We start from the raw sequence: 20634 nt of genomic DNA on the forward strand, positions 1-20634 counted from the left end.
GCAACCACCTGAGTTTCTATGGCAAACTCTACCCGGGCACCGTAACCCAATCAGCCGCTCATTAGCAGTGCTGCGGGGAGCATTTGACACCACCACGCACGGACCCGCCACGGCACCCGTGGCTCCGGCGGCTCTGGCACCCCAGCCAGGGCTGAGATCCCAAACTCACCCCTTTCCTACAGCTCGGGGAACACAATGGGCAAGAGGTGGCTCCCTGGGAAAAGGGAACGTGACGCCCAGAGCTGCTGCAGAACACAAAGGGATTCGGCTTTGGAGATTTCACCAAAGGCAACAAAGCTGGAGAAATTGTTGCAGATTCCCAAGAATGGCACAAGATGCGCCGTGGCAGCGTTAACGAGAAACTGCTGGAAACGAGAGAACAGCAGGTGAACTGCACGCGGACGGGACCGACTGCCCGGGACTGCCACACAGCGCTGGGATTTAAAATAATGATTTAACTTTTATTTTTACTGCTTTAACCTTCGTTTTCTGCCGTGGGAGAAGGAAGATGGCCGGAACGAACGGCTCTCCCAGCAGCCCCAGCTCCTTCGGGAGGCCACGGCTGTTGGAGCCGCTTCCCGGTGTGTGTGACCACCTGGCAGCCCCGGCACCTGCTGCCGGCAGCCGGGGGAAGCGCCCGATCCGCGGGGGGCAGGCGGCGGGAGAGGCACCGGCCTTGGCAACAGAGCGGACCCGCGGTTCTCCCGGTGTCCGTACGGGGCCGAGGGGCCGCTGCTTCCGGGTGGCGCCAGGCGCTTCCGCCGCCGCAGATCGCCGAGCGACCGGGGCTCGGCGATCGATTAGCCGGGCTCGGGGCGGTGGTGAGCGTGACCCCTGCTGGTGGGCTGGGGGCAGCTCCCGGCGCGGCTGAGGGGACATCCCCTGTTCCTCGCCGCCGCGTCCCTGTTCTTCTGTGTCCCTGTGCCCCGGTGTCCCTTGGGTCTGGCGTCCCGCAGGCCCTGACTGCGTCCCCAGGTCCCCTCCGTCTCCTGCTGCCGGAGGGCCGAGCGGCCTGTGGCCCGGCAGCGGCCTGCCCGGGCCTGCCCCTGGTACACGGGTTCGCGCCCGCGCTTATCCCAGCGTGGCGTGGCGGCACTCGGCTCCTCCGGCCCCATCAGGGCGCTGGGCCGTGCGGAAATACACAAAAAATAGAGACAAATCCCGGGGGGGAGGGTGGCTGTGCAGGCCAGGCTGGGCCCGTGTGGGGGCACTGACCGGGGGTTCTGTGCGTTGCAGGGCGAGGATGGACTTTCTGACGCTCTTCTCGATTTACTTGGGTTTGGTTCTCACCGCTCTCGCTCTGCTCTGCGCCTGCTCGGGAAGGAAGGGCCGTGTCCTCAGCAGCAGCGCCAGCGGTGCAGGCCAGGTGAGGAGCGACGGGCAGCGGGTGCTGAGGGCTCTGCCTGCTGCACCTGCTCAAGTCATGGATTTCTCCTCTGTAGAAAACTGCTAGTGTATGTGGTTAGAGTGGTAGAATCATAGAATCATTTCAGCTGGAAGAGACCCTTGGGATCATCGAGTCCAACCATAACCTAACCCAACTCTAGTACTAACCCATGACCCTAAGAACCTCTAAACACCTTTTAAACCCCTCCAGGGATGGTGACTCCACCACTGCCCTGGGCAGCCTGTTCCAATGCCCCACAGCCCTTTGGGGAAGAAATTGTTCCCCAGATCCAACCTCAACCTCCCCTGGCGCAACTTGAGGCCGTTTCCTCTGCTCCTGGCGCTTGTTCCTGGGGAGCAGAGCCCAACCCCCCCTGGCTCCAAGCTTCTTTCAGGCAGTTCAGAGATCAGAAGGTCTCCCCTCAGCTCCTGTTCTCCAGCTGAACCCCCAGGTCCCTCAGCTGCTCCCATCACACTTGTGCTCCAGCCCCTCACCAGGTTCATCACTCTCTGTCCATGATGACGTGGTGTATTCTGTATTTCATCATATTTTGACACATCTTGGGTAACTGCTCATTGGGATTAGAAGCAGAAATATTCTTTCCTGTGAAAGCAGGTGGTAAAAAACTCATTTACATCTCCCAGCTCCTGCTCCTGCCTGTGCTGGTGCAGCTGCAGCCACCGCAGGGTCGTGGTGGCGATGGAACTTCTCACGATGCTCAAAGTACATTGTTCAGTGGCACCGCAGCACACCAGCTTTGAGAAATTTAGTAATAGTGAGGCCCCAAGTGTTTGCAGTTTTATGGCATTTGCTGCTCTCATGAAGAGGAAGAAAGAGGGGAGAGGTTTGCTGATGAAAATAGGGAGAGAATTATAACTGATAGCAAATGTTTTTGGGGAAGCTCTTTAATTTGAGTCTGTAATAATGCTGCAGGCAGTTGTTTCCTAAGAAAGAGGGAGGAATGAAGAGCTTTAAAAGAGGATTAAGAGTTGGCATTTTATTGTAAAAACGGAATTAATTGAAAAGGCACTAGCTTATTTTTCTGTCTGTTTGGCTGTGCTTGAATGAAGAAGTTAAACAAAGGTGTAGCATTCTTGGAAGGGAAAGAATACAAATTATGATTTACACTGTAAATAATATTTAATGCTGTTTACATGAGTCTAAACGGACTTTCATTTTTATTACTAGTATTTTGTTTTCATTTTGCTTTATATAGACATGCAGATCACTGCACAGAGAAATTTTTTATTTTCCCACATTTCTTAATAGCTGCTTCTATGAAACATGTGTAACAATCATCAATTAAAATACTGCAGTGATGTAGAGTCACTGTCTGGAGAAGTGTAATCGATGCTAGTACACATGAAATAAATATAGGTAGTCCTAAATAGTTTCTCTAGACACTGTATTTTAAATTCACTGTAACTAATGAAGCATATAAGCTTGGAAGTGTGAAATTGTTTGACTGCGCTCCTGTAAGACCCTTTAAAGTATTTATTGTGAGCAATGGGAAATTATGAATTTGCCCAGAGCACAACTGTTCCTGGCGCTGTGGCAGCTCAGCTGCCACCCCTGCTCTGGTGTCCGTGCTGCCAGCGGTTCGGTTGTGTTGTGTTCATTGTACAGGTCTCATTCTCTCCTCGTTAACATACAGTTAATTTAAATCTGAATTTTGCAGTTGCACGCAGGTTGCTGTTCTGTCTGGTTTTGTGTTCCCTGCTGCGGTGCGCAGCCTCTTTCTAAAAAAACCTGTCACTTGAACTGCTGCTAGGCGGCACACCAGTGAAAAGAAAATTATTTAGCGTCTTCTCAGCTCTACATATGCTTTTTGCCTTCCGGTCTTTCACATCTGAGACAAGAAGCTCTCAGTGCATATTTTCTTTCTGTTAGCTAGAAATAGGCTCAGCTGCTCGAGTTCTGCTGTGAGAATGGAGCCGTGTGTCACCATAGAGACCTGTCCCCTCCCGACCCGCAGTGTTGGACAGTCCCGTGCTCACCAGCCGCTGCTCAGGATTCCGGGGATGGGCAGTTTTTGCCTTGGTTGTACCTCGCTGTGTTTGAAAGGGCAGGGGGACAGGCCTGGAGTTGTCAGACTGGCTCATAGGGATAGCTGAAGAAACCGGATTTTGGGATTTTGGTGGGATGTGTTTGCTTTTTGGTTGGGTTGTAGGTTTTTTTCTTTTTTTCCTTTTTCTGGAGGACAGCAGGCTTTATCCCTTTGCTTATCTCTGCTTACATCTGTCAGATGTTCTGATGAAGCATATTGTAGTTCAGGAATTGCTCAGTTCTATCCCCTGCTCAACCAGTTACCCAGTCTATAACCCGATATAAGCTCCTTATAACTTTCACACATTAACCCAGATACATTCGTCTGTGCTCCCAAGAACGTGGAACCTCACTCCCATTTTGAAAACCTTCTTAGGAGCTCAGATGCCCCTGCAAACAGGTGTCTGCCCCAGTGACATGGCTACAGATACAGAACTGAGAGATTAGGGGACTTGTGTTTTTATTTGAACTCTTCCCCAGGCAGAAGCTATGTGCAGTTCAGATAACACAGTGTTTTCATTTGCTTCAGGTGTTGTCCCTTGTAATCCCCACACGCCTCCAGAGGGTGACACAGTGGGCACTGCACAGGCTCTTCCACACCAGGTATTGTGCTTTTTTTTTATGCTTCTGACATGAGTTTTCACTTGTATGTCTGGTTACTGTCAGTGACCTCCTGCCACCGTCGGAGCTTTCAGTGTTCTCCTTTGATATTCTGTCTTGGCGAGGGTGCTTGTCAGGGATTAGAGATTCCCTTTAAGGTTTGCCACGCTGTTGTCTTCCTGTTCCTTGCTTATTGTTCAGAAGATTGTAACCTGAAATATTTGAACATATTGCTGAGAAAAAGATAATGTGTCTCAGTAGTTTCCAGTGTGACAGATGTAGGTCACACTGGTGGGAGATTGTATCCACAAGAGAATTACAGCCGACTCTCTGGCAGCTGCAGATTGAGTTTTGACATTTACTTAGAACTCCTGGTAAAGATCCAGTGAACGGATGTTCAACACAAAGGCCTGAAGTGAGTGAACGTTGCACTCCAACGCGTGGCTGATCTGAGGATCTTTGCCGGGCTGCCGAAAGCTGTTGCTCAGTGTGACACATGCCAAACAAACTGGATGCCACACGGTTGTGCCGCTGGCCTCACAGAAGCCACAGTCTGCAGTAGGTTGGAACTTGTGTTCACCAGTGCTGACCTCCTGCCGTGCTTGTTTCATGAGCCTGCTTGTATTATTATAGTTGTTTTTAAGATTACCTTTTACTGGGTTTCCTTTGCTTTCAGAGCAGCACAGTATGTGTCTGCTGGCAGAAGGTTTTGTGGCATATTTTGTCAGCACCAAGGGTGCTTTGTGCTTGACTGTGCTGTTGGAAGAAAAAAATCCAAATGACGTGACAATACTGGAAGTGAATTTAGCTGGCATATTTAAAGTAATGTATGTGGGAAGAAGAAGAAGCCCTTGGATGGAGAAAACACTATTAATATGCAATCCATGCTGGCCTGAAAACCTAAAAGAGGTGTCTCCTTGCGTTTGGAAAGTCTTTGCTGATCACCTCTGAGCGTACTTGACCTGCTAATCAGGATGCCGAGTATTAAATAGACTGTCCTCTTTCTGTTCCAGAAGCTGCTTGTTTGTTGTGCTGCACATGGCCTTGCAGGCCGCGGTGTTTGGGGAATACACCTGGGAGGTGTTTGTGTACTGCTGGGAGCTGCAGTTCCCGCTCCCGCTGCTCCTCCTGCCCTACGTGCTGCTGGCGGGGAGCACGGGCGGCTTCCTGCTCTGCTCCCGCACCGACCCGGGTAAGCTCCTGCTGCTTAGGAGCTGCAGCTGCTGGAAAACAGAATCTAAAAAATGTTACAAACATCTTAACTTTGACTTGTATCTCTTGTTTATTTCACAGGTATAATAACAAAATCAAACCATGCATCCTTGGTTAAGATGTATGCATATGATGGTGTGTTATTCCAGAAGGGCGTCACATGTCCTACGTGCAAAATGGAGAAGCCAGCCAGATCGAAACATTGCAGTAAGGATCTTAACTGCCTTGAGAAGTGTAACTCTAAGCCTTTCCCAAAGTAATTCTCCATCAATAACTACAGTTCACATGACATCGGTTCTCTTCTCCAGCTTGATGTACATGGGACTGTGTTTTACTGGGGTCCCAGCTCACAGTGGCCCTTTGCCCATCCATGGAACTGTTTTGCTGCTATTCCTTCTCACAGAAATGACGGTTCCGAAGGTATCATTTGGGGTCAGAACAGGCAAGCTTTGGAGCATCTCAAAGTTAAATGAAAAATGATTACCTGTCAAGACCTGAATTCAAGATTTTGGGTTTCTCTTGCAGAATTTTCAGTTATCATCTAAAATAAAGCTGGGAGCTACAAGCTCTACCTATTATATGCTTTACTAGGCAGTACTAAAGTCTTTGAGCCACAGCTTGGTGAAGAAGAGGAAGTGTGATACATGTCTTTGGTTTTATTTTGTGATACGCAATTTAAATTAATGCATTTGCTTAAAAAGCTATAAGCTAAATCATTCCCAGATTTTTTCACAGGAAAAAATATCCCAAACTGTTTAAAAATCAAATTGGTTCATTGAAAACCCAAATAACTGAACTGTCTTGTCCCTCCCTCCTCGACAGGTCTCTGCAGCGCGTGTGTGCATCGGTTCGATCACCACTGCGTGTGGGTCAACAACTGCGTGGGTGCCCTGACCGCGCGCTATTTCCTGCTGTACCTGTGCACGCTGGCGGGCGCAGCCGCAGCCATCGCTGCCATCACAGCCGCGTTGCTCACCCGAGTGGTGCTGCTCTCGGGGGTGATGCACGGGAGCTACATCGACGAGCAGGGACAGGAGCGCGCTGTGGACATTCTCTTCCTCATTCAGGTAAGTTAGTGCTTCGGGTTATTTGCTTATAAAAAGGTTTTGCTTTCAGGAATCTTGCAAGCCCACCTATTCTCACAGGCATGGTGTGGATGGACTGCAGGTTCTGTACACAGCTGGTTAAGTTTAGAAAACTGCCATTGCAGAATATTTAAAAACATGGATTTTCTCACAGTGCTTCATTCTGCTCTCCCATCCTTTGCATTTCTGTCTTCTGGCTGCTGTCACTCAGCAGATCTGGTTCATAACGACTGGCTTTACACTCCAGTGACCAGCTACTGTAGTCAGGTTTGAAGAACACGTATCTGGAGATGTAAAAGCAGGACCCTACTACCCTGGAATTTAAGTACTTGAATATTCATTTTCTCTGAATGCAAAGGGTGACTTTGTGTCAAGCACTTGAGTCACTTGCATTTCAATCCCCTCCTCCCTTTCTGTAGCAGGGTAGTGAGGTGATCAGTAGTAAACGCTTTATCTTTTCCTCAGCCGAGACAACAGATGTTTCAGCCTTGGACTTTTATTAAGGGATCTTGGTCAGGGAATGTTTGTGTTTCAGAAGAACCGTTACCACCCCCCAGGACTGGAATTTAACTCAGAAAAGAGCTGCTGAGCTGTATCATGTCAGCAAAACCTGACGTACCAGATTGTAGCCTCTTCATTTGGCAGTTTGTTTTCAGATCATCTGCATTAATTATTCTTTTAATTAGAAAAAAACCAAAACACAAGCAAAATATTCAAAGATAGATGGGTATAGAAAATACTCCCACATAGTAGCAAGGCTTGTGAGGAAATCAATTTCTGGAGATCTGCATGTTCCACTCCAAGGGCTGTGCCCACGGTTCTGGGGCTGCACGGTGACGTGTGTTTCAGCTGGCGCATTGCAGGGCTCACATGCCACCATGTGATTTAGCGCTCCAGTTTTTTTATGAAGTTATTATTCTCTTTCTTTGCAGCACCTTTTCTTGACTTTTCCCAGGATTGTATTCATGCTGGGGTTCGTTACTCTTCTCACGCTCGTACTGGGTGCGTATTGCTGCTTCAGTCTGTACTTGGCCTTCACCAACCAGACATCCAACGAGTGGTATAAATCCCGAAGATATGGGTGTTCTCACCATCAGGCCTTGCAGCCTCATGACAGACAAGTTGGCTACAAAAATATTTATTCTAAAGGAGTCTGGATGAATTTAAAGGAAATCTTTACGCCTCCTACAGTGTTGGAAAGACAGAAGAAAACATGAAGGTATTATTCTTTATCTGTGCATTTTTAAACTTTTTGTAAGACTATTTCAGCAGTGGCTTTGATGCCCCAAATCACTTTTGTAAAAAGATCACTGTATTTCAATTAACTAATTGGAAACTGTGTTTTCATTAAGCCAACCAGTGTTCAGAACATCTAGTTTTTCTGAGTTTATCCAAACACAACTGGTACCAGTTGTGACAGTGGCCCCTGGGTCCTTTCAGACCCCATGGCAGTACTGAGGGAAGCTGGACGAGGGATCGGTTCAGTATGGAACACGTACACAAGGAACTTCTTTATTCTTACTGCTCTGTGTATGCCACATTATACCACTGTGTAACAGGGAAGCTGAGTTCTGTTCACAGCAGGAGGCTCAGCCACAAGACTTGTGTTTGTTTGGGGAAAAACAGCCTGTTTGACTTACCCAGTAAGGGTTTCTTAAACACAAGTCTTGTTATCCTTCCAGAAATTCTTCTGTTTGAGTGATAATAGAGCAGAAATTGGGAAAATATAGTAAGAACTTTAAATAACTTTATTTTTAAAAATGTATTTATTTACATGCCAAATCTGTACAATATGCAATTAAAAATCCATATATAGTTAAAAAAAAATCCTATACAGTATGGCTTTACACACCAACAGACCAGCTCTCTGAGCGGCCTGTGTGACATAGTGAGGGTACAGCAATGCATTCTGTCAGAGACCAGTACATAAGGCTACGTGTCCAGGATATAAAATAAAGTAAAAAAAAAATACTGCAGTACCATGCCTTAGGAGGACTAAAGTAGTGAGGTTAAAGGCATGAGAGTGGGAGTGGTGGTGACTGCTCCCCAGAACTCCTTAGGTTTGGTTTGGTTTGGTTGGTTTTAAATGCATATGATGGAGTCTCTTCTGAGACCCTACACACTTGCTCCATTTTCTGAATCCTTTTAAATGCCGGAATACTCTGGCCTGTGGTCAGAGGTAAATGCTTCACAAAGGATCTTCCTTTATTTGAGGCAGCTGTACAAAATACTGAGACTGTCACTACGGGGTGTCGGTCACTTCCAGAGGTGTTTAACCACCGTTGTGTCCATTTTAAACAGGAACATCTCAGGGCTGTACCGTCCTGTGAAGCCACTTACCTACAGAAGCATTCTCATTCTCTCCCTTGCTCTCTGAACAATTATAGCGGCAAACTTAGGGCTGGTCAAATTCCCCAAACTGGAGAAAACCAGTGAGTGTTACATGAACATCTGTCACTGGCCACATGGGGTTACACAATGACAGTCTGGACTTCCACCTCCCCCTCCTGGGAAGAGATCACAAACTCTCCCGCATGTTCCATTATCTCAATGTCCTCAGACGCCACCATCGTCACAGTTGCTTCTTCAGTCTGGATGCCGCCCTCGGTGGTCAGCACCGCTCCCTCCCCGATGGCAGACGCCAGCGTCATCGCCACCTGCTCCGTGAGGCTCTCGGGGGTGGCGATAGTGATGGTGTCCCCAGCATCCGTGGGGACTTCAGAGTCTTCTGCCACGGTGACATTCTGGACAATGATCTGGTGACCAGAGTTTGCTTGATTTACTATTTGTTGCACGACCTTCATGATGTGGCTGTCAACCTACATGAGGAGAAATGAGGCCATGTTGTTTCTCAGTGTCTTGTACTCTGTCAGAAGTACAGACACTTCTCGTCCCTGTCAATGTGTGATGACCAGCAGGGCAGCACAACAAGCACCACTTCATTCCAGTTTCCTCCAGCTGTTCACTGGAGTTCTCACTGCCCCAAGAACAGCGACTCTTCAAACAGGGCACGTGAAGATGTTTTGTCAGCAGGGAACTTCCTACAGAACATCAAAGTGCTGTTGACAGAAAAACCCTAACAATGCACGTCCAAGCACTTCAACTGGCTGAGCCAAGTCTTAGCAGGACTTAGTTTACTTAGCATGACTTTTAGACACTAGAAGTGATTCATTTCATCTAGTCCCCAAAATAATAGTTTATGTGGCTGCTTTACCTCATGTCTTGTTCCCTCTATGATTTCAGTAGCTTCGCTCGTCTCCATATCTTCAGTAGCAGTCTTGAAAGACAAAATACAATTATTCCATTTTTAGATTATTACCAAGATATAAGACACTAAGATCGTTTACAAAAGTCTTTCTGTTTCCCCCATGATGCAGTAGCTACTCTAAAGACAAGTGTTCCTTGAACTTCCCTCCAAATCCCATTATCGAGAGCTACTTAAAAGTGATTTGAAGTGCTCACAAGTGACTGAAAGAACATCCTCTCTCAGCAGGACTTGGCCAACTGGCGGATTTTTCTCCCATTGGAGAAAAATGGTGGCAGCACTAAAGGGTCCCAAGAAATGAACTGTGTTGTTCTGCACAGATGAGTACTGGCTCTTTGACACAAGGGGGAGAAAGGAAAAATGCAGAATTCGTTGCTTTTGGCAGCCACAGCCAGTTAACAACAGCAGATATTATTTTGGACAAAACAAGCAAAATAGAACTGGGAGGAAAGAGCAGATAAAAGTTGAGGGAAAGCTGAAGCAAGTTTGTGAGGACATAAAATCTGTCGCAGTCAGTTCTCAGTCAGTCTGCCCTGCGTTCTCATTTTCCTGCCTACGTTATTTGCAGAAGGTGAAGCAGGCACCCAGCGCTCCTGGCAAACAAGATTAATCCGACTTATTCCTAGGGCTGCGTGAGCAGGGCTAGCATCAGATCCTATTTTACCTTCTCCCAAAAGCCCAGAGGAGGAACACGCACAACTGCAGTTTTTACCGACAAACAGGGAGCTGGGTTGGGCCCGAGGAGGCTGTTTGCCCCACCTCACCTCGATGATGTACTCCTGCGTGTCCGCCACCACCGAGGAGAACTCCACCAGCACCGTGTGAGGATCTTCAGAAATGACTGTTGCAGCCAGGTTGTCGGCTGACTGACTTTCCTCGGACACTATCACTTCTTCCACCTCTTTCAAAGCAAGCAGACAGCCACCTGAATGGGATTCCAAAAATGCCAGAAAAATGGTGTTTGTTATAACCATCTCAAGTGCAGGAGTACCGGAGAAAACCGCACAGCACAAACGAAACCCCTTTAACAGGACAGCACCGAGAAAGGACCAACAGTCACACAACAGGCTCTCATACCCCAAAACGGGCCAAAGACCGGCTGAGAAGGGGCCTGCGTGACTGCAAACAGAACTGAGCCTGGAGCAGAGCAATGCTCCAGGACCGTTCAAAAAAACCACACAAGTGAATTCAGATGCATAAAACCATACAGGATTTCAAAAGCCATATATGAAGAACATACAGTAAGACTTTGTGTGTGTTTTGAGTCATATATATTTTCTGCTTATGCGTTACGCTTCAGGAAACTCTCTTTTTCCTTCAGTAAACTTGCCCTTTACAATCTCGATGCATCGTCATCACTACCTGAAGAAGTTTGAAAATCCGTGCTTAGGAGCTAAAGGAGCAGCAGGTCCAGTAAAACTAATCTGATCAAACAAGATTATCTGTGAGACCTCACTCTATTTAAAACATTTTCCTCGCACAACATCCACACTTTGTGTTTTTACAAGATTTCATAAAACCCCCAAATTAGTACAAATTTAATGCAAAAAAACCTCAATTGGCAAGTTTAACCATAACAACATGTGCCGCATTGTAAGTTTTTCAGTCTTCTCACCTCTTCCCCAACACAGAAATCAAGCTCTCTCCAGGATTACTTTGTGAAAACATTAATTTTCTCCCTCTTCGTGTATAGCTGTGGAATGGAACCACTTCACAGTTTGGGGCAGACTCCGGTACGGTGTGGGATTCGTCTTCCCCACCTCAGGGCAGCAGAGAGCACTTAAGCCATAGACTGGCACAGAGAGCACAGCGCTCCTGCAGATAATTCTTAATACAAACTCTGGTTTGCTTACCTTCCTCTTTATTTAGATGATCTAGACTCTATATTAGAACCGGTTTATGGCTGTTTGTTCAGCATGGGTTTCGGTCAGAAAGATCACAACAAAATATTCATTAATCAAGATGAAAACAAATATAATTCACCTCCTTCTGACACAACTGAGTTGCAGATGGACAAGTGGCCTTGGACAACGGTCGTCAGACCCACTCTGAAAATCCACTGCCATTCAGCCAAAAAGCAGCTTGTCCAGCCCAAATCCTACAACAATGCGGACAAGCTTTGCCACCTCACCTTTGGTTTTTAGGTGCCTGTTGAGGGTGCCATGCTCCGCAAACCCGCGCCCACACTTGTAACACTTGAAAGGCTTTTCCCCGGTGTGGTGGCGGATGTGGCGCACCAGCGAGCCCTTCTCGCGAAAGCCCCGGCTGCAGTACTGGCAGACATACGGCTTGTCCTCCAAATGCGTGCGGAAATGAACCTGCTGGGCGTTCTGTACAGAGAGAGGCAAGAGAGGAGCAGCTGAAGGGAAGGACAAACTCGAGCAGGCAGTATTTTAGCTTCCAGGGTAAAAGTCAACATCTCTGAAGATTTCTGCTCACATAAAACATGATAAATACTTGGGTTCATTATTTTTATGTAAATTTTCCACACACGAAGGAACAGTTTCTTTACAAATGTGAGGGTTTTATTAAGACTGTCCCTCTTTTCCTCACTAAAACAAAAGCTCCTTCTGGAGCTTCTGCTCTCACAAGAGGCAGGTGAGCTGGTGTTCTTTGTTTGTTCTCCTCCCAAACCCTGGCTCTGGAAAGGAAAACCAGCAGGCAAAAGCCTGTTGTGAGGGAGACCCACCTTTGTCTTGTACCGCTTGCCACACTTGGGGCAGGAATACGGCCGCTCATCAGAATGCACCCTGCGATGCCCCTTCACGTGTGCAATGGTCTTGTAGAGCTTGCCGCACTCTCCGCAGCGGAAACGCCGCTCGTTCACGTGCACTTCTTGGTGCTTTTTCAGCAGATAACCCTTAGTGAACTCTTTGCCGCACTCCTCGCACTTAAAAGGCTTGTAATCTAAAGAGAGGGAAAGGGAACGCATGGCTGATACAGGACAAGCAGCAGTGGCAGGTATCTAGTACACAGTGTAACAAAATTCTTACCTAAAAATTAAGCCAGAGAAGGAGGGAAATTATATTTTCAACAGCATGTATGGGCTTGTCTCACTCACAAGTTAATTCTGCTCAAATGTTGCTCTTATGGCCTTTGCTGCCTCTCAAGCAGCAGTTCCAGCCTATTGACTTGTTCTGCCTCACTAACCTTTTTATTGGCCTTGTCACAAAATTCCACTTTCAAGGATCCAGTGCAGGCCCTGAAACATGGAAACTTTTCCTCTTCTTAATATTTATTTCACTCAACCAAAGTCAACCTTTACCTGCATGTGTGTTAAGCATCAATTAATTCTGCATGGCTAATGGCCACATAAAGGCAAGGAATGTGAAGCAAAAAACAAGCTGTACTATGCTTAGGATGCTAGTCAGGGCACATTTTAGACAACAGCATAAGCAGTAAAACTTTACCTAAATGACCTTTGATGTGTGTTTCAAGGGAAGTAGCTTCACTGAAGGCTTCATTACAGTGAGGGCAAACGTAACTTTTGTACCCGTTTGTTCTTTCCGCATCTGTCTATCAGAAAGAAGATGGTAAAATGTAAGTGTGTTTATATTAGTGCGGACAGTAAATGTTGCTAATCAAATTCCCAATTAAATACTCCAGCTTTGACAGGAAAGAGGTCTGTACTGTTAACAGGCAAGAGCACGCGTGCACACTAACACTACACATAAAGCATGCAAGAAAAACAGAACTATAAAAACGGACACAAAGACCCGGGCACAGGGAGACGTGCTGAGGATAACGTGCGGGGTGGTGAGGCTAATGGTGCCATCCACAACCATGTGCAGGCACACAAGATTAGTGAAAAAAATTAATCTATTGATGGAATACAAACATACAGACTCTGCTTGTTCCGCTTTGACGCACTGTTCCCCACACGGCTCCTCTTCCGCTTCTACCACTTCGTTTTCCAGCTCCTCGGCAGCAGCTGCAGCGGGCTCGTCAGCCTTGGGCGCCTCCTCCATCGCGACTCGCTCTATCACGATCCCTGAATTCCTCATGGCCTGGCGCAGCAGGTTCTCACTGTTCACCTCTCCCTCACACAGCAGCTCCTCAGGATGCGACTGCCGAAAGAATGAACAGTCCAGTCATTGGAATAGCAAATAACACAGTCAGCCTTTTTCTATAGCAACGTCGCTACAACATTTTTCTTTCTGGGGTGTCTGATGCTGCGATACGGGGTGAAAGATCAACAAGGGAATGGTTTTGCAGTGGGAAGGGAGACGAGGTGAATAGCCACAGGTCAGAGCGGAGTTTGCCTTTTATGTTCTCAGATAAAAAAGCAGATAATTAACCATTTACTTCCACCAGACAGATTTATTCTAAATATTTCAAGACTTCCTTGCGTAAAACGTGTGATGAGTATTTAAGAGAAATGACGCTCACATCTTGGTCCAGGGATTTTGCATCGACAATAGGAAGTTCCTGCATTTGGACGTGGACTTCGTGAAGAACGTTGCCTTTTGCGTCTGTCACGAGATGAATCACGGGCGAGGTCTCGATGGATTCACTCGCTATCGATGAAACTGTGTCTGTGGTCGAATTACAGGATCCTTCAAGAAAAGGAGCAGAATGAACCACCTGGTTACTGCCACCCCTTCTCAAACGCTCTTCACAGCCAGCACCTGGCTACACGCGCTCCAGGTTAATAGTTTAGCTCTATAAATTACTTTTTCTTGTATTAAAGATAGAAACTGAATACCACAGCAATATTTCTTTCATAACTGAGAAAGAATTATAGTTCAAGTGCCAGGAGCCTGCTTGGTTTTACCAGATGCAAGGCGGGGACTGACAGCATTACTGACCTGTTGGCAAATCATCTTTATTGACTACGATCTCTTTGTTCACGTTGAAGCGAATTTTTTCGGTACAAGGTGTCAGAGATTTCAGGTGCCGAGTCAAAGCTCCGGATTCCCGGAAGCTTTTCCCACATTTCTTGCACTTGTAAGGTCTTTCATCTGGAAACGCCAAGAATCAAACCAACAGCGTTAAAGGGACCACAGGCAGTGTTAGCTCTGTGTGACAGCGAGAGGAGCGCTCCCCGCTTTCCACAGCCCCACACTGGGCTCATCCTGGGACCCCGCGCTGCCTCCACACACCCCAAACATGGGGAGCTCAGCTCAGCAGATGGAAAGCAGCAGGAAATCCCACGGGAAGGGGAGGTGGGAAAGAAACCACAGCCAGCACACACCAGCAACAAGGAACATGTGGAGAACTGTCTTACCAGTATGACGCCGATGGTGTCGGATCAGAGAGCCTTTTGTCCTGAAGGAAGTCCCGCAGAGTTTGCATTCGTAGTCCTTTCTGCTGCTGTGAGTGATCATGTGAGCTTTGAGGATGCTGGCCTACGGAAAAAAATTCATTTCAAAAGATGTCAAACCCTCGTGGAATGTTTCAGTGATAAAGAACAACAATGCTCCTCCTGAAAGAAGACCTTTCAGAAGTGTAGCACGCAGTAGAGAAGCACGTTGTTATCAACTCCTGAGGTGTCTTGGTTAACAGCAAACAAAATAATTCGCTACCCCAAACACAGCAGAAGAGACACTTACTGTTTTAAATGTCTTCTGGCATAATTCACATACATATCGCCCTTCTTTGTTAACCAGCAGCTTAACCTTGATCAGTTCCGTGGAAATATCCTGCTCCTCATCGTCAGGCGTGCCCTGCTCTTCAGTGATTTCCCCATCGATGTGACCGTTTGGGTTTTCAAAGACGTGGTCTCCTGCAACTACGACTTCTTTGATGTGCCCGCTGCCTGGGAAAAGGAAAGGAAGTTTTGTTCTTTACTGAACAGCTTCACACAACTAGAGCAAGTGACTCTCTCAGCACTTCATGCAGTAGGGAGCAGAAACAGTTACTTTAAACCTGGTCTTTGCACAGTTCTCATTAGCGCAGCAAAAATATGAAAACGGACACTTCGGGAATGGAGTTTTAAATCTAATTTGTGTTAATGTGGAGAGAATTGGCCAAGCTGTCCTGGGGACTGTCCCAGCACCTAGGGAATGCTCAGTGCCAGGTCCCAGTGCTCAGCAGCACTGAGGTGTCACATACCAGCGACACCCCAGATCAAAACAAAGGGGACACTGGGGGAGTGAACTGGTCCAGCCCCACAGGGGCACTGGGGGGGGTCTCACTGCTCACCTACAATGGCTGAGGCACTGCCGATCTCCTCTGCTATGGAAGATGCTTCCACAACTATATGAGCAACAGTTATCGACTCCTCGACAGATGGAATGACCTGCCGTAACAGATAACACATTGGCAGAAAGGTTTTAGTACCTTTAAAAACATTGGATTCCATTCTCTCCCCTCCAACCCAACAGACCGTTGCATCCTAATTATTTTGAGCCGCGGCTTGAGGAGAAGCCTGCTGTCACCTTTTGGACTTCTCGGCTGAGGAGCGCTGCTGACGCCGCAGCCAGAGCTTCTGGAGCTCGCTGGCAGACCTTCTGTAACTTGTGTTGCACAAATTCTTCCAGGGATGTGAACTCTGCCTGGCAGCGCCCGCACTTGTGCACGTCATCTTCATCTGCCATGAAACGGGGACGCGGCTTTAGGAGAACGCGGCACCCACAACGAGCTGCGTTTACACCCAAAACTTGCGTTCCGTGTGTCCCCGGGAGCTCCGCGCCAGGGGTGGGGACGGGGGGGGAAGGACCCGGGGGACGAATCCGTTACCGAGGCGGCTTTTCGCTCCTGCAACGCGGTGGTTCCTGGAGCGGGGCGGAACGATCGGCCCGGGGCTCCGCTCCCGCAGCCCGGAGGAGGGAGGGGGCGCAGAGGGGCCCGGAGACCCCGGTGCCAGCGACCTCCCCGGCCCCCGCTGACAGACCCGGCCCGGCCAGGACCCCCTCACCCCTCAGGGGCCGGTTCCGCCCCTCGGCCGGGCCCCCTCAGGCCCCTCCGCGGGCCCCCCCGTGCCCGCTCTCCCCTCGGCTCCAGCCGGGGCCCTGTCGCGGCGGCACCACCCGCCCCGCGGCCGGTACCTTCCTCGCTGAAGGGCGCCGGGAGGCTGAGGAAGGCGGCGGGGCCGGCGGGGGTTGCGGCAGCACCGGAGCCCGCGGCCGCCGCCTCCCCACGCTCCTCGGCCGCGGCTGCCGTAAGCCCCGCCGGCCCCGCGCTCGTTGCCATCGCGGCCTCCATGTCGCAACGAGCCGCACCGCCAAGATGGCGGCTTTACGGCCGTGTCGTCATAACAACGGGCCGCGTGCCGCGAGACGGGCAGCCGCTGGGGCTCGGCGGGGAACGCGGCCGCCGCGCAGGTGTTCCGGGGCCACGCGCGGCCCGGGCGGCGTTGGGAGGCGCAGTCCCGGTGATCTCTGACCCCCCGCCCGGACGGGCCGGAGCCTAACGTGTTACCTAACGAGCCCCCGGGGCGGCTGGACGGCCAATGGGTCGCGGAGCGCCTGGGGTGACCGCGCGCTTCTGGCCAATGGCAGCGCGCGGGGGGCGGGCCGGTGAGGCTGGAGACCAACGAGAGCGGAGGGAGCCAGCGGCCGCCGGTGGCGCCGTGCGGAACGACGGGAGAGGCCGCCGGCTCCCGGCAGGGTGGGCGGGGCCGCCGCCACCGCCCAATGGGGACGCGGGCCGGGCGCAGCGCGGCCAATGGGGGCGGCCGGGGGGCAGGCGCACGGCTGAGGCGCGGCGGCGATGGCGGCCATGGCGGGCGGCGGACAGCGGCGGTGCCGGCGGCTGGAGGCCGAGGCGGCCCGTGCCGTGCTGGGCGCCGCCGACACGCTGCTGTTCGACTGCGACGGCGTGCTGTGGCGGGGCGAGGCGGCGGTGGGCGGCGCGGCGGCGGCGCTGGGCCGGTTGGCGGCGGCGGGCAAGCGGCTGTGCTACGTGACCAACAACAGTAGCCGAACGCGCGTGGCCTACACCGAGAAGCTGCGGCGCTTGGGCTTCCCGCCCGCCGAGCCCCGGCACGTCTTCGGCTCGGCCTACTGCGCCGCCCGCTACCTCCGGCAGGCGCTGCCGCCCGGCGCTGCCGCCTACGTGCTGGGCAGCCCCGCGCTGGCAGCCGAGCTGGAGGCTGTGGGCGTCCCGCACCTGGGTCCCGGCCCCGCCGCCCTGCCCGGGCCCGCGCCCGCCGACTGGGCGCAGGCGCCGCTGGACCCCGCGGTGCGCGCCGTGCTGGTCGGGTTCGACGAGCACTTCAGCTACGCCAAGCTGTGCCAGGCCCTGCGCTACCTTCTGCGCGACGGCCCCGGCTGCCTCCTCGTCGGCACCAACCGCGACCACCGCCTCCCGCTGGAGGGCGGCGCCGCCATCCCCGGTGCGCGGGGCGGGGGAACGGGGGAGGCCGGTGGGTACGGGGAGGTGGCTCCGGCCCGGTCAGTCGCCCATGGTGAAGCTGCTGGTTCTGGCGTCCTCCCAAGCCCAGCCCTGCATCTCAGGACAAGGGCACTGTCAGGCTTGTAGGTCGGTGTGGCAGCCCAGGCTTCCCCCTCCTCCCTGCACCCTCAAAAGAGGAAGAACCCTTGTTGATCCTTTACTAGGGAACAACGGTTCCTTTTTGATCTCGATCTGGGACAGGATTCCAGACTCCCGACAGGTTTTATGCACCACTTCTCTTGGGAGTAACCTGTTCCTCTGCCTCTCCTGTCTGTAAAGCTGAGCTGTTGCATTTCCAAAGCACTGTGTGGTTTTGTACCAGCTCACGCGAAAGCCGAGAGTCTCCTGCAACCTCTAATCGGTGTTTTCTGTTCCGTCCCTAGGGACTGGCTGCCTGGTGAAAGCCGTGGAGACAGCAGCCCAGCGCGAGGCGTTCATCGTGGGAAAGCCCAACCGGTACATGTTTGATTGCGTGGCGAGCGAGTTCGACATCGACCCTGCTCGCACCATCATGGTGGGTGACCGGCTGGACACAGACATCCTGATGGGCAACTCCTGCGGCCTCACCACGCTGCTCACGCTGACCGGCGTCACCACCCTGGACGAGGTGAAAGGCCACCAGGAGAGCGACTGTCCCGCCAGGCAGAGCCTGGTGCCCGATTACTACGTTGACAGCATCGCCGACCTCCTCCCCGCCCTGGGGGATTAATAGAGCCCAGCGCTCACAGGCTCTGCAGTGGTACCCCCAGGAGGGCCCCTCTTAGTCACCTTGTGACAGTAATGTACTTGCTAGGATCCCCCGGCGTTAGCAACCCTTCGCTTTTTAACCTTTCTGTTCTCTCGATATGATTTTGTTTACACCTCAGTCTTTAAATGCACTTTGAAACAAAGAGGGCATTACGGTGTCACCTAAGTCTTGGGGACTTGGGGCTTTATTTTAAATTCTAAGCCACACATCTATCCAAATGTTTGTGATGCTCGATGTCACGTTGTCCTCTAGACTGAGTTGAGGAAAGTAGAGCTGGTTGATCTGAGGAAAAGAACCCGAAACTTGCAGTGTGTCCTCACCTGGAAGGGCTGTGGCTCGTCCTGGTTTATTCAGGGAAATGACTCTTTAAGCGTGTCAGAATTTAGTGGCTGTGTTTGGAAACGCTTGCAGTCATTGGCAGAATTTGTGTTTGGCCTTTGATTGTGGGATTTTCGGTGTTGTTTTTTTTAATTGGATGGGATCCTGTTTAGCAGCACAGCCTGCTGCAAGTGTGATATCAGGTCACAGCAACTGAAATCCTTCTCCTTTATTTGACTGTTGCTAATTGCACTTGTGATGCAGATCAGGATGATTCCACTCACAAAACACAGTTGGTGTTTCCTGTATCCTGTGTTTGTCCAAGCTGTGGATGTATGTGTAAAGTACATGTACATACAAGAGCTATCCTGATCCTAAATATATATCAGAATATATTTAAATTATAAATTTAACTATAGTATATGATAATGTATCTTGTTTCCTAGAAGGGACGATAAGAGGAATGTACTTCACTGATAACAGTAGGTTTAATTCTCTTAAATGTTTGCAGTTGATAATGCAGAAAGTGTGTAACCACATAGGACTGTCCCTCACTCCTTCTGCTTCCCAGATATAACTGGGTGAACACCAAGCTGGTTCTTCCCTCAGCGCCAGAGCGGCCACTCGCCTGGGCTTTAGCTGCAGAATTAATGCTCAGTCCCAGGGCTGGATGTGGCAGCCAGTACAGCTTCCCACCCAAACCACCCTGTCACCGGACCGGCACGTGCTTCCGTTAAACCCGGCGGGTGGTGCCTGGCGCAGGGACCCGGCACCGGCGGCTGCTCTGAGGAGTTGTTCTTGCTTGGGGGATGATTTCTGTTGGATCTCTGGGTGTGTTTGGGTGATGCACGGCTCAGATTTTCACGCTGGCCAAATCAAAGGCCGCAGCTGAAAGCTTTTGTGTTGCAGAATGAATTGAAAAAATATATATGCAAATAATACGCTTTTATTCTACAGATTCTGCTGCCGGCAGTTAAATTGAAACACTGTCCTTCCTTCATCTCCTGCTGCTCAGCTGAGCCGCTCCAGCAGTGTGGTGATGCCATTTCCTTCCACTGGGACACCTGGTTTGTCCAGCAATAACCGTGCAGTTCGTGTCGTCTGTCGCTGTTACCCCAATATTAGCTGGTTCTTGTAAAGGTGTTAATTTGTAATGTGGGGCTGTGTGTGGCAGCACGGATCATCGCTGCCCGGTTCCTGCCTCCAGCTGGAAGGGTGCACAGTCACAGGGAAATACTTACAGGTAGAACGCAATCTGGGTAACGTGGAAATGGACATTAGGGGTTGACTGAATGGTGTGTTCTTTGAGTCAGTTCCTGTATCTGGTGCTTATCATTTCAAAATATGTCAAGTATAAAGGCCAGGAGGGGCCTTGGGCCTCGTTTGAGCAGCGTGTTGTCCCTGCAATTACCTGTCACCGTACAGGGAACTGTTACCTCGATTCACGTGTGCTGGAACGTGCTGGTGAAGGTGTCTATCACTTCAAAACTCTGTATCAGCTTCCAAACGGTTCTTAAGCCTCTACTTGAATTCACATTAAACTTAGAAACCTGCTTTCCCCTGGTGTTGTCATTTGTCATCTCCGTGAGCTGTGGTGCGGCTGTACCATGTGGAGATTCTGGGAGGAAGGGACGTG

At 50.3% G+C, this 20634-nt stretch overlaps 4 protein-coding genes across 10 annotated transcripts in view; 2 read left to right on the forward strand and 2 right to left on the reverse strand.

Moving 5' to 3' along the window:
* GRID2IP (Grid2 interacting protein) overlaps nucleotides 1-755 on the reverse strand; it is a 38580-nt gene extending 37825 nt beyond the window's left edge. Inside the window, exon 1 of one of the 2 annotated variants that reach the window (XM_065031181.1) lies at nucleotides 481-755. The gene's annotated coding sequence lies outside the window, so the exon portion shown is untranslated. Of the gene's footprint in view, nucleotides 1-169 lie in introns of both variants that reach the window. The other variant, XM_021296779.2, reaches the window with a different exon arrangement.
* Nucleotides 132-11122, forward strand: ZDHHC4 (zinc finger DHHC-type palmitoyltransferase 4). 6 transcript variants are annotated; one of them, XR_010466370.1, is made up of 8 exons: nucleotides 132-386; nucleotides 1237-1366; nucleotides 3963-4036; nucleotides 5047-5225; nucleotides 5327-5501; nucleotides 6068-6312; nucleotides 7286-7549; nucleotides 8632-11122. XR_010466370.1 is itself a non-coding variant. In XM_065031211.1 (8 exons), the coding sequence occupies exons 1-7, from the start codon at nucleotides 196-198 to the stop codon at nucleotides 7545-7547; spliced, it is 1230 nt and encodes a 409-aa protein (XP_064887283.1). In that variant the 5' UTR covers nucleotides 181-195; the 3' UTR covers nucleotides 7548-7549; nucleotides 8632-11122. The 6 variants fall into 6 exon arrangements, 3 of the variants coding, with proteins under 3 accessions (XP_064887283.1, XP_064887286.1, XP_064887284.1); XR_010466371.1 differs by having other exon boundaries at nucleotides 176-386; nucleotides 7263-7549; XR_010466372.1 differs by having other exon boundaries at nucleotides 180-386; nucleotides 5327-5452.
* Nucleotides 8061-16933, reverse strand: E4F1 (E4F transcription factor 1). Its single transcript, XM_065031193.1, has 14 exons — nucleotides 16585-16933; nucleotides 15976-16127; nucleotides 15740-15836; nucleotides 15148-15353; nucleotides 14823-14943; nucleotides 14404-14556; nucleotides 13985-14151; nucleotides 13438-13662; nucleotides 13006-13111; nucleotides 12285-12502; nucleotides 11727-11925; nucleotides 10360-10520; nucleotides 9545-9607; nucleotides 8061-9149 (listed from the first exon to the last, which is right to left on the reverse strand). The coding sequence occupies exons 1-14, from the start codon at nucleotides 16739-16741 to the stop codon at nucleotides 8802-8804; spliced, it is 2373 nt and encodes a 790-aa protein (XP_064887265.1). The 5' UTR covers nucleotides 16742-16933; the 3' UTR covers nucleotides 8061-8801.
* Nucleotides 16934-17192: 259 nt separating this feature from the next.
* On the forward strand, nucleotides 17193-20556 carry PGP (phosphoglycolate phosphatase). Its single transcript, XM_005509104.3, has 2 exons — nucleotides 17193-17873; nucleotides 18316-20556. The coding sequence occupies exons 1-2, from the start codon at nucleotides 17249-17251 to the stop codon at nucleotides 18639-18641; spliced, it is 951 nt and encodes a 316-aa protein (XP_005509161.2). The 5' UTR covers nucleotides 17193-17248; the 3' UTR covers nucleotides 18642-20556.
* Nucleotides 20557-20634: the final 78 nt, after the last annotated feature.

This window comes from Columba livia, chromosome 15 (assembly GCF_036013475.1).
Source record: "Columba livia isolate bColLiv1 breed racing homer chromosome 15, bColLiv1.pat.W.v2, whole genome shotgun sequence".
In the NCBI taxonomy this organism is placed as follows: Eukaryota; Metazoa; Chordata; class Aves; order Columbiformes; family Columbidae; genus Columba; species Columba livia.